General features: G+C 37.1%; 1 protein-coding gene across 1 annotated transcript; it reads right to left on the reverse strand.

Annotated features, from left to right (window-relative positions):
- Window positions 1-359: 359 nt before the first annotated feature.
- Window positions 360-10,647, reverse strand: LOC113492372 (homeobox protein Hox-A4). Its single transcript, XM_026869853.1, has 4 exons — window positions 9,214-10,647; window positions 1,503-1,581; window positions 897-1,038; window positions 360-489 (listed from the first exon to the last, which is right to left on the reverse strand). The coding sequence occupies exons 1-4, from the start codon at window positions 9,668-9,670 to the stop codon at window positions 370-372; spliced, it is 798 nt and encodes a 265-aa protein (XP_026725654.1). The 5' UTR covers window positions 9,671-10,647; the 3' UTR covers window positions 360-369.
- Between the last annotated feature and the right edge of the window lie 3,053 nt (window positions 10,648-13,700).

Here is a 13,700-nt window from a genome sequence, read left to right on the forward strand (position 1 = left end):
CTCATAGTTAAATTTCACTGAGATCACGAATCTAAGTTTATTCCATCACCTTTTTGTAAGGCTTGAATAGTATTTCATATTTTTTTTCGCTTTTCTCCATTCAAATTTTATTGAATCACTATCAATTTTAAGTCCCAATCCAAAACCGAACTAATTTTCAAAATCGTCCCGATCCACAAATTAAAATATCCATTTCAAATTCACTTCGTTTTCAAAAGACATTGTTTTATAATTTTTGCCACTACACGAAATATAGTCTTCACTTTAGTCCTTATTTCAGTTATACACTTATTTACTTCTTCCTTCTTGCTATGACCTACATTCTCCTTTCCTCTGTCGTTCTAGATGTCTTCTAGACGGTTCTCTGTCTTATATGTCATCATCTCGGTCGTGGGGTTGGTGTCGCTGCAGCACTGCCAGCCGCTGTTGTGTCACTTCGAGATGGTGCTTCCGCCATTTTATGCGGCGATTCTGGAACCACACCTTCACCTGAATGATGGGAATGTGGTTAGAAGATCAGCTTAACAGGAAATATGAGTAAGAGCTTTTGAGTGTATAAAAGTGTTATGTACTTATATTTGAATCGGAATTTTCGCAAACAATCTAAGCTATTATGAAAGTTAAGACTTCGAAAATTCTCTTCTAACATGCATTTTTATAATAAAAGCCTAGAATAAGCCAAACTTGACCATTTTATGGAACCAAAATAATGACAGCTAAGTCTGTCACTTCAAATGAAAAAAAAAAATAAACAAAATGGGTTCATCCGAAGTTCTGGAGTAACAAACAACAAACAAAAGCTTTTTGAAGTGTATTGAATATTCGTCCACATTGTATCCCAAGTACATATTTAACAAGCACCCCACTGCTGGTATCTGGAAGCCGTTGTTCCTCACCTGTGCCTCTGTGAGCTGCAGCGCATGCGCGAGGTACAGCCTCTCGGGGCCCACCATGTACTGCTGCCGCTCGAACTCCGCCTCCAGCCGCTCCAGCTGCTCCGGCGTGAAGATCGTGCGTATCCTCTTACTTCTGCCAGAACTATGGAATAATAATAACATTCCACAACTTTCACTCAACGCCATCTAGTCTCAAACTAAGCGAAGCTTGTATTATGACTACTAGACAACTGAGAACTGATACACTTATAATCCTCGCAAATTGCTAAAGTGTGTGCCTATCAGGGCCCAAATTCTGCTATTTACAATGGCCGATGAATGAATGGAAATTTTAAATTTAAATTTAAATTGGCAACACATACGTAACATCAATAACTGCCAGTCTAACTGAATGCAGCTAAGTACCAGTGTTCCACAAGGAGCGACTGCCTATCAGACCTCTATTCTATTCGTATTATTCTAAGCATTTGTCAACATTGAAAATTCAGTACCAGGCAAAACACTCACGGTCAATACAATGAATTTCCAATTATTTTCTTTTAAAAATTAATCCATCGGCCATTGTTACGGAGTAAGTATTTTAATGTGACATGTTTATATGTATACCTGCTGGAACACGTCATGGGATGACTCCTGGAGCTCTTCATCTGTCCCACCTGCGGTCGCGGCTCGGCTCTCGGACTGTCTGTAACAAAACACCCTTATTTACCAAACAGGTTACACACACACGCGGCCAGTACCACAGCTATATGTAACATTAATAACTGCCATCATGGTAGAGTTCATCATCATTAGGTCGGTTTCCAGTCTAACTGGATAGAGCTAAGTTGTACCAGTGTTTTACAAAGAGCGAGGTCAGATGGGCAGCTATCTGACCTCCTCAACACAGTTACCTGGGCAACACGATACGAGTTAGACTGGTTGTCAGACTTTCAAGCTTCTCACTTGCTGTAACGACCGTCAAAGATGTTTAATTAACACCCGCGAACCACAATGTGTCAGTGGCAGCACTGTTTTACAACTGTTATTATTTTTTCTGCTATATCTGCAAATTATCGAGAAGGTGCTAATAAATTTATTTTATTTATTTTTATCTATTCAAACAAAAATTCAGACGAATTGAGAACCCAACCTTTTTGAAGTCGGATAAACAAACGCACTTTACACCCATAACGATCGGTTGACAATTGTACCTGCATCAATTGTACAAAGAGGGTTGAATAAAATTAATCCCCGGCGTCCCGGGGGTGAGCCCGTGACGTCACTTTAATTAAACCCCTCTTATTAACCCCATTAGATGGACCGGGATGAGGACATCCCTAAACGGTGAAATGGGAATTTTAGGATTGTTTTAACTTGCAGTTTTAATTTAATTGGGCACGTTTGTTTTATTGATGATTTTCTATTTATTGTTTACCTATCTTTAAGTACTTATATATTTTTATTTAGAAAAACTAGCTGTTCCAGCAAACATTGTTTTGCCATACAATTGAGTTCTACAAAAAAAAATGTTGAATGAAAAATAGAAAATAAAATCTATATCTATACTAATATATAAAGCTGAAGCGTTTGTTTGTTTGTTTGAACGCGCTAATCTCAGGAAATACTTACTGGTTCGAATTGAAAAAATCTTTTTGTGTTGAATAGACCTTTTATCAAGGAAGGCTATAGGCTACATAACATCACGCTGCGACTAATAGGAGCAAAGATACAATGGAAAATGTGGAAAAAAAACGGGGAAAATTCTAAGCACGTGGACGAAGTCGCGGGCAACAGCTAGTAACTGATATTCCACAACTTTCACATCATGCCATCTAGTTTCAAACTAAGCAACAGTACTTTTATGAGTACTAGACAACTGTAAACCATGTTTGTGGTACACAGATAGTTTATAAATAAGAAGGATTAAAATATAGGGTAGTTTGGCCAATTTAATGTTCCCGTGGGATAATTTTCGATTACTAGCAGGCGGAGATGCCAGCAACAAGCTAGTATTTAATAAGTTGGGATCTTCAACTTTAAAATAGGCACTGTGTAAAGATGGAGATTGCACAAGCCTTGCACTGCATCCAATGTCTCTACAATTATACTTCGATAAACACCTTTGGCCTAACCTTTTCCCAACTATGTTGGGGTCGGCTTCCAGTCTAACCAGGTTCAGCTAAGTACCAGTGTTTTACAAGGAGCGACTGCCTATCTGATCTCCTCAACCCTGGACAACAAGAGACTTCTTGGTTAGACTGGTTGTCAGACTTTCAAGCTTCTGACTACCTGTAACGACTGTAGGAATAACAGCCGAGGCCCCACAATTTAGCGTGCCTTCCGAAACACGGAGGAACTCGTTATGATACAGATGGTCACCCATCTACTTCACTTATGCGGTTATTGCTTAGCCACGAGCCACGAAACACCTTTAGTACCCAATATTTATGTTTTAAAACTATGAGTATTAGAATTATTTACATAGCGTCAAAAATACATCTCCATCCCTGTCAAAGTCGGAAAACGTTAATGTCAAAGACATGTTGAAAGAACTTCTTCTATTTAGACCAGTTTCTGCTAATTAATTAAGTAATATCTGTTGCTAAATCATTGATTTCGTTTTAGGCGAACTAGCATTTGTAGCAGTGTTTTTTGAATATTATTTTGGCTTCACCGTTCTCTAAGGAGGTCTAAATACTGTGTGTGGACATAGCGTTATCTAGTTTTTCCACGTTTTTATACACTCACTTTTCTTGTTTGTTTGTTTGTCCGGTTGGATTTTTGCAACACAATTTTGACGCATCTCCCCTATAAGCTAGCAGGCTGAAATTTTCAGGGTAGCTTCAAACCCGATGACAATTCAATCTACAATTATAAAAACTGCTGGACCGATTTTTATGAAATTTGAATGAAAATCGTAGGCATTCAGATTTTTAAACTATTTTTTTTAATTACTATTTCATAGCTTTAAGTTCAGCATAATTTATAGAATTGCCGCCCAGATACGAAAAAATTAAAAGATACAAAGACAGATTTGGTATCGACCGGAGTCCTTAATAATGAGCTGACGCGACGGCGGCGTTGGGAGTCGACACCGGTTGGGTCCGCAACTAGTGAGGTTATCCCGAAAAAAACGCGTGAGTAAATCATTATTTAATGAATAATTATTTATGAAATCGCCTCAAAATAGTTATGGTAGCTTGAAATGTGATCAAACATAATTATGATTAATATTTTTACTGTTCCGTAGCCAAATGGCAAAAAGCGGAACCCTTATGGATTCGTCGTCTGTCTGTCTATACGTATATCACAACACACTTTTATCTGAAACTATAACAACTAAGCTGTTGAAACATGGTAAGTGTATGAACCGCAGAATATTTTCACCCAAATATACAAAAAAATACATTTCTAAGGGAGATTGACCAAACTTAGAAATGAAATTAAAAAAACACTTAGGTCCAGTTTCACCATACTCTGTTTGTTAAATCATAATCGGTCATTTACTAATGGATTGTTAATAGTTAACGGTCTGTTATGTCGTCATGTGTCCCACGGCAAAAATTTAACAAGGCATTAGTAAATCTGCCATTTAACTGAATGACGGGCAAGTCATTCGCTCTTATTTTAACATTTTACATAGTCGTATAATACGTCGTTTGAAATGAAATGTCAAGGTATCTAGGTGTTGTTTACGTTTTGATTAGTTGTGTTCGGTTTGTTGCGGTGTAATTTTTTCGCGATTTTTTGAAATAAAAAAATGTCGAAGAAGACACGTGGACCGAATTTTACCACACACGAAAAAGAACTCCTGATAGAATTAATTTCACGGCATAAGGATATCGTGGAAAATAAAAAAACGGATGCCGTGACCAGTGCAACGAAAAATGAAGGGTGGAAGAAACTGGCAGAAGAATTTAATTGTTTAAGTTCTTTTCACGTGCGTCACGTTGAGCAATTAAAAACCTGCTGGGACAACATCAAACGCACCACACGGAAAGACCGCTGCCAAAAAAAATATTTTTTTAACTGGTAGGTGACACAGCTATTTGTTTTAAAACATGAACTAGCTAGGCCTGAAAACAAGAAGAACACAATATGCTACAGCTAGGCACATCCAATGCTTGTACGGTATAGCCGAGTGGTTAAGGTCATCACGCCAAACCCACTGTGCGCCGCGTGTCGTGGGTTCGATTCCCGCGTAGTACAAGCATTATTTTGAGTGATTCACAAATGCTTGTTCTGAGTCTGGGTGTCTTTTTGCATGTGAATTGTATGTTTGTGAAACCCAACGACACAGGGATTAAATTCCTTAGAGCAATAGTCGTTTTTAAAAAGAAAAGTGTATAGATTTATTCCGAGAAGTCGTGCTAAGTATTGTGTTTCTTTGCAGGAGGAGGCAAGCCTGATATTCCACCACCAGGACCACTTCAAGGACAAGTGGAAATGTTACTTGGCCCAACTTTGGATGGACTTGATAATCCTTATGACTCTGATATACATTTCTCAGATCAGGAACTTCGTAATTCAAATACTGAAATTGAAGTTCTTAATAAAAAAGTATATTTATGTGTTATATTTTTATAGTAACTTTAATTAACATAATATTATACGAGGTAATTTTTTTATTTATTTACCAGGATGATATCGAGTCTGGGGTCGTTCTGGGATCACAGACAGTACTCAATGCCAATGCGCCTTCTTCACCAATATTTAAAGATTCCAGTATGTCTCAGAAAAACAAAGGCATTATTCCAACTGAGGTGGGTAAAAATATTTATGTAGGTACTGGCAGACAAGTGGCTTTTATGGCCATTATAATTATGAAATAATTAATTACAATAATTTTTCTATTTTTTTTTAGAAAGTGGAAAATAAAAAGTGGAGCAGTTGGACTCCAAGAGATTTGAAAACTAAAGTGTCGACTACACTTTCCGGCAATAAAGAACTTTCGACATCAACATGGCTGCACCGAAGAAGGCCAAAGACTTCTTTGCAGGACAAAGTCCTGCAAAGCAAATTATTACTTATTGAGAACATGTTGAAAAATACCCAAAAAGAAGCTGCCCTAAAGGAAGAAATTTTACGAGAACAGTTAAAACAAGAAAAAATTAGAACGGAGAAATTGGAAATGGAACTTGAAATGTTAAAAAAAAATATATGATTTTCGACTTTTTATTTTATTTTACAAACGAATTTAATTAAACTAATACACCACATTATGTTTTTATTCTTTAGTTACATTTATGAATCATGTTTTTATTTGTACTTAAGATTTTTTCATTTGTACTTAAGGTACTAACTGTTTTCGGTCTATAAAATTTAATGCAGTTAAAATAAAGACATCATAACAACTAATAATTATAAATCAATTATGAGATGCATTTAAATGTAAACTTTTAAAATAATTATTTATTAGCTCTCTTCGCTTAGGATTTATATCTCTCATAACTCCATTATTTCTTTGTTCCCTGATATGGCCCTGACGGAACAAATCTTCCCATGGCATAATTAACTCAAGTTCAGGATCATCTGGTGGTAACTCTTCCTTTCCCTTTATTGCAATATTGTGCAGTATTCCCGTTGCAACAATAACAGCAAGACATTTTTTCACTTGTATCTGCATCCCCAAGGCAAGTACAGGGAATCTTCGTTTCCACACCCCAAACATGCGTTCAACAGGATTTCTGCTTCTGATTTGAGCCTCATTATATAGTATATCCTCTGGGGTTTGTGGATTGTCCAGTGGCATCATGATATAAGGCCGATTCATGTACCCACTATCAGCCAATAATACAGCATCCCTATACTTGCCGCTTTCGAACAAAGCATTCCTGTAGGAAGCGTTCCAAATAGTTTGGTCTTGGCTACTGCCAGGCCATCTTGCCACCAAATCTAAAATCTCTAAATTTGCACTGCAAATCGCTTGCACATTTATGGACATGTAGCCTTTCCGGTTCCTAAAATATTCTGCATTTACCCCACCAGGGGAACGAATCCGTACATGTGTACAATCTAGAGCACCCAAAGCTTTTGGAAATTTTGCAATATTATAAAAATTCAACTGAGTTTTCCTTATCTCTTCCACTGTGTCTGGGAACTTGATACAATTGCGGCTTAATGAGGCTATTGCAGCAGTGACTCTGTGTATGATTCTGTGAGATGACGATTTACTTATACCGCAATAATCACCAACTGATATTTGTTGGGAGCCAGTCGCATAGTATCTCAAAGTCAAAAGAAGCTGATTTATGGGTGAAATTGATTCGTTTCTGAAACAAAATAAATGATTAATTTTATAAAACATTCATGTATTGAATAAGCCTTATAAATCTTACCTGTATTATGTAAATCTGTGTTCGTAAAGTTATAAGGTTGTAGGTGGATATAATCAAAATATCACACATGATAAGATGGGTTGTATAAGTGCATAAAAATACTACTCAATGATTTCTTGCATTTCATAACGTACATGATGGTCTTAATTAATTAATAGACGACTTACCGATCTGATGGATATTCTAATTTATCTTCGATCAACTGGAGAATATCAAGGGTCATATCTTTTGATAAACGAAACCTGGTACAAAAATCGACATCATCGTATTCTTCGAAATAGCAATGACGATCTTTAAAAATTCTGGGACGTCGTACAATTCCATCTAAGCAATCTAAATTTTCTAAAAAGTTATTTGCAAAAATAAAATTATATGCAGCGTCCATTTTGACGTGACTTTGACAATCTGTTAGTGTCTAACAGACGTCTTGACAGGTGATTAGATTTAATGCCTTGTTAAGCGAAGTTAACAGACGTTTAGTCGTGGTGGGACACTCGATAACTTTAACAGTCCGTTATCTGTCTTAACAGACCGTTAAATATTTAACAGAGTATGGTGAAACTGGACCTTAATTTATCAGTTGTTCAGTGACAGCTATAAACTAAATAGACGGTAACTCTGGTTATAATCAATTGTTAGTCGCTGAATCTAGTATTCAACATTCGTTCTTATTTTGACTTCCCTTTTTCTTAAAAAAGGCAAAGTTAATAGCAATTAAACAATGTCATTTTTGAATTGAAATCTTTTTTTTTGTGTACACAATATTTAAATAATTATTGTATCCTACCACATTTTATAAATAGGTACTTTTATACACCGTGATTTTTTAGTCGTCTTACAAAAGTAGCCCAGTTCATGTATCCAATGACTAGAACACGTTCATGATAAAAAAATTGGTATTTATGAGATTTGAAAAAAAAATCAATGCAATTTTTATTCAATATTATGATGCTATTCGTAGTTTTTTAGAAACACAGCTCTGTTGCGAGTGCGGTCCGAGCCTTGTAACAATGGTGAGGGGCGCGGGCGGCGGCGTTTTTATCATTTTTAAGAGTATATTTCAGATTTCTCTTGTTTAATTTTCTTCGTACTTATTATCTTCTTCTTCTTAGTCGTTGCTCTCTTGGCAGAGTGGTCGTGGTCGTCATTTCAGCTGTTAGTGGCTCGCCTAACTATACGCCGCCATTCCTGTCTGATGGCCGCCTTTCTGGTGCAGACGTGCAGGGAACTGTCCACAGTTGCTCTTATCTGGTCCGTCCACCTCATAGGCGATCTACCTCGTGCCCGAGTGCCTTCAACTTTGCCCTCCACTACTAGGCGCTCTATCGACTCATCGCCACGCCGTCACTTATTATCTTAGTTGATGATAAAAAAATAATAATCGCGCCTAGGTGTATTTTACGTCGGATACACGAACTGGGCTGCTTTTGTAAGACGACAAAAAAATCACCGTGTATTGAATCCATGTAAAATGATGACTATTCCAAAATAGCAAAAATTCACAATATTAATACTGAAGTTTTCACTTCTGTTCCCGGAGTTGGTTTTTTATTACTAGCTGTCTCCATAGATTTTTTTCGTTTAAGAAGATAAAATCATTTAATAGGAACAAATAACTTTGTAAAGCTGTTGTGGCTCCAAAATAGTCAAAAATGTGTAATCAAATAATATCTCGTCAATAAAGTGCAATCCTATCTTTCAAGTTATATCTGAATGTGTGCAACCAGTGTGCAAATTAAATTATATCCCGGAATAGTTAGATTATGCCAACGGGTTTTAATGAAAACATTTAATTTAAATGGCTTATTAAGTATGCCGTGGTCGCAAGCACACTTTTTTGGCGCCGGTCTATACAAGAATTAATTAGTAAAAGCACATTCACTGTAATTCGTGATTATGTCGTGTATTTTAAATGCTATGCGTTAGTTAAAAATAAGAGCAATTTATCGAAGCCGGTCACTAACAGCGGCAGTATGCTGATCGCTCATAAGGCCTACCTTGCCGGAGCCCCGGCGGCGCGGCCCCCATACTCCTGCAGAAGCCCTCGTTCAGCCGCTGCACGTCATGCCCCGCGTACAGGTAGCTCTGCAGCTGCCGCTGGCTCTGCAGCCGCTCCTGCACGCTCAGGTTCATCACATCCTCTTCAGCATTCGTCAGCCCCAAGATAGCAGCTATAGTAAACGACTTGCCCGCCAAATTCGTTCCCTTCCCCGTTAAATCCACTCCAAAAGCCGACTGACTGTCTCCGTCATCGAGGGTTGAAACTGGCGATGAGGACCTGTCGGCGTTGTCGGCGAACGTGTCGGTGTTGTCGGCGAACCTGTCGGCGTTGTACCTCTCGTCGCCGTCCGAGATCGCCGACAGACGGTCCACGTTCTGCTGGTACGCCGACACCGCCAGCAGATCCGTCAGGTTCGCCGGATAGAGACTGGGGGTCGGCCTCTGTTCCATCATCGTTCGATTTTAATTTCGTTTTTAATTAACATTAAAATATTTAAATATCATTATTTTATTGTCATTTGTTTTTTAACACTCATTTATTTCACATTTCACTGTTAATAGTCAGTTGATTTGATTAGGTTAATTTATTTAATGGTTAATTAGTTAGTTAATAACCGTGCGATATGATGCGACTGTTCGCAGCGACTTGCAGAACGGTATTGGCTTGTGGTTTTGATTTAAAAAGGGGCACATTTTAAATTTGTAAGGGCGTGGCAGCAGCTATCGGTTTGGCGCGCAAAAAATGACATTGTAAGCGGTCAATTGGGGTGGCGTGTAGTATGGCGGCCGGGGGTGCGCGGCGCGGCCTGCCATTGGCTGGGTGCGCGCATGCGCGGTGAGGGCGCGCGCAGATTGGAGGGGTGTGGTTTAGCCGTGATTTGCGGTCGGCGAAGCCTTTGATTGAGGCAGGCACGGCTCCAGCCGCCGAGCTTAATGAGAAAAACAATTAGAGAACATCTCTTCATTGAGGAAAATGGCGGCGAAACACCTGTTTTCCCTGAGCTGTATTTTTTATTTTTATGTTAATTTTACTCGAGTTTTTCCTATACTCGCCGATTAATATCTAATTGAGCTATCGATAATTATTCTCGGTGTATTCTTTTTTAGTCTAACATCACAATTAATTCATTTATTGAATGTTTATTTCAAAAAACTGTATTGCTTTCAGTCACTGTTTTTTAAATATTGTATGAATCCTATTTCATACACTATAGTTCATCTAGAATTATAGTGAATGATTAAATGGCATCTGAACTGAACCTATTTTCCACAATGAAGAAATCATTCCCCATTTTTCTTTGAAAATTTCCTTAATGCAAATTCAAAAGCCTGAAAATGATCAATATACATCCATTAAGAGTTGTATTCTCCTCTCACCTTCGCTTCCCCGAGTCCGTCCCTCACCGCCCCCCCCCGCCCCGCGCCGCCGCCTCCGCCCCCTCCCTAACGTCTCTCATGAAACAATTTAATATCATAATCTGTGTCCAATACTTGTGCGCCACAGAGCTACTTAGATACTGGTCAAAATGGAGGTGACACAGATCTTAATAGTACGCACCGGTTTCAAGGTGTCGCTAGCTCTGAGGTCCCGGGATGGATCCCCGGTCGGGTCAATGTAAAAATTCACATTTCTACATTGTCCTGGGTTTGGGTGTTTGTGGTACCTTCGTTGTATCTGAATTCCATAACACAAGTGCTTTAGCAACTTACTTTGGGTTCAGAACAATGTATGTATGTGATGTTTGTCCGCATTTATTTATTTGTTTGACAAATAGAAACTGTTTAGACCGATATGCAGATTACCAAAAAATATTGGGTACGTGTTTTGTCTTTTATCGCGTAAACAAAAAATGAAGGGATTACAGTGAAATAAGATGTCGTGTGACGTCACTTACCAGTACGCGTTTTACTAGCAAGTGATGTTACTAGCCCCCACTACAATATATTGCAAAATCTTAAATGCTTTTAAACTTCCTAACTTTTTAATGATGTGATAAATTGAAACATGTTTTCAATATTTTTGTGAATCCTGTTTTTTTTTTCACAAATTTTACACAACGCCATCAAGACTCAAACTAATCAACAGTACTTGTATGAGTACTAGACAACTGATAAACATAATTATATATTACTAAATACAAACATATTATAAATAAATTACACCCAGACACAGAACAAATGATTGTATTCATCACACAGACATTTGTCTCAGGTGGGAATCGAACCCACGACAACACTAACCACTAGACCTACAGACGGACTTAGTACTTGGTTATTCTTTTCATGCTCAGTAAAGTTGCAATCTTATATTTTTGTTTTGTACTTAATCAATTTTAAGTTAAATGGGTATCCATTGTCGTTCCTTGTCTTCTTCTCCAGTGATGTGATATTTTGGTATCGCGCTCCTATAGTCATTTAGACATTGGATTTGTAATTAACGTTTCACAAGCGCCTATTGGATATGCAAACTAAATATTAACAACTAGCTGTTGCCCGCGACTTCGTCCCCGTGGGGAGAAGATATAAGTTATGATATAGGTATACCTGTCCAGTTTTTTTCACATTTTCCATTGTATCTTCGCTCCTATTAGTCGCAGCGTGATGGTTTATAGCCTAAAGCCTTCCTCGATGAATGGTCTATTCAACACAAAAATATTTTTTCAATTTATACCAGTAGTTCTTGAGATTAGCGCGTTCAAACAAACAAACAAACTCTTCACGCTGCGACACGCTGCGACTAATAGGAGCGAAGATACAATGGAAAATGTGAAAAAAACAGGGCAGGTCGAAGTCGCGGGCAACATCTAGTATAGGATAAAACTGATCCCTAAATAATCAAACTCTTTTTTTGATTTTGTGTTAAATTCAATAGTCAGCAACGGCAAAGTCGAGGTTCGAACCCCGCAGGTGGTGAATAATTTTCAACTAAATTCTGTTTTTCTTGAAATTATTCAACTGTGACGACAGAAATATATTACTCTTTGTCAGTTTGTCAATTTTTTTATCTTATGCAAAATATGATATATTTAGATAAATAATTAAATATCTGAGCTTAGATATAATAAAAAGAATTTTCATTTCTACGCTCTATTTTAAAATCCCTTCTCACATCCTCGTGTGTGGACGCCAGAGTGGTCTGCTTTGATATCTTCACTGTAGGCAATGTCTAGCAATATCTAGATCTACCTTTAGGTTTAGCTCAGATTCATATAAAAGTAGCGATGGCTGAAATAGATACATGCAGATATATGACATAATTAATTGTTTTCAATAGTTTTTTTTTAGGTTTCATAAACGACGATTTATTAAATGATTTTTTTTTTTATTAATTTTTTTGTTTTTTTTTTTTGCATGCACACTGTTATGGAATTTGTGATACTGGAAGCAAGAAATAAAAGGCTTTTTTTATTATTATTAAATGAGGCAACGGTTTACTCACGCGTATTTATCGGGGGTGCCCGACTAGTTTCGGACCCAACCGATAGTTATTATAAAAATATGACGATTTCTTTGCTACGCGATTTCACTGATAATATAATAATGGACGTTTTTTGGGGATCTATATCCAAACGTAATCTTACACTATACAACCTGTATCTCATAAACCGTTAAAGGTAATGAGTTGTAATTTCCACAGATGATGTGTCCTAAAGTTAATTTATGTAGAGTCATGTAGAGATGTAAAGGTGTTAGATGTAGAGTCATCAATTTGATAGAATTGTTGTTGTTAATATTTTTTTTAAGCCCATTTGTAATTTGTATTTGATAATACAAATCATTTTATACCTATGATCCTTTTCTATCGGGTAATAATGACAAAAGTTTCTAATGAGTTCGTCTGGAAGATTAAAAAAAATATTTCGTACCTATATATTTTTTCATGACTTAATTGTTATTTCAAATACAAAATAGGTTACATTAATAAAAGTTTTTAATATAAAATATCATGACTTAGTTACACAAAACTATAATTTGTCTGACTGAAATAAGATGATTGTGTTTCGGTTTATGATGGCTAAAAAGCAAAAGATGGAGAGGTTTGCAAGAGAAAGGGGGAGGACTTTGCCCAGTAGTGGGATCAGACAAAGGTAGTTTATAAAAAGGTTTAGGTTTAGGATAATTTTATCTGAAACGCTGATTTCTTATTTTTATACGATTGACACCTAATTAATTATTATTATTATAATGGGTAGATAGATAATGAACTTATGATTTTTTGTAGGAACAATAAAATGTTTAAAAATACGATTAGATTTGAGAGCAACCGGGCTGATATTTCTTTCTCCACAATTGCTTTAGAGTTTATTAAGCACTAGCTTTTCGCCCGCAACTTCGCCCGCGTCGAGGTCTGTTATATCGCGTTTCCAAAAGAAGTCTTCAAAAGTCCGGGATAAAAACTACCGTTTCTCAAGGCCAATTCCATCTCTGTATCAAATTTCATTAAAATCAGTTCAGTTGTTTAGACGTGAAAGCGTAACAGACA

This window comes from Trichoplusia ni, chromosome 3 (genome assembly GCF_003590095.1).
Source record: "Trichoplusia ni isolate ovarian cell line Hi5 chromosome 3, tn1, whole genome shotgun sequence".
NCBI classification, from domain to species: Eukaryota; Metazoa; Arthropoda; class Insecta; order Lepidoptera; family Noctuidae; genus Trichoplusia; species Trichoplusia ni.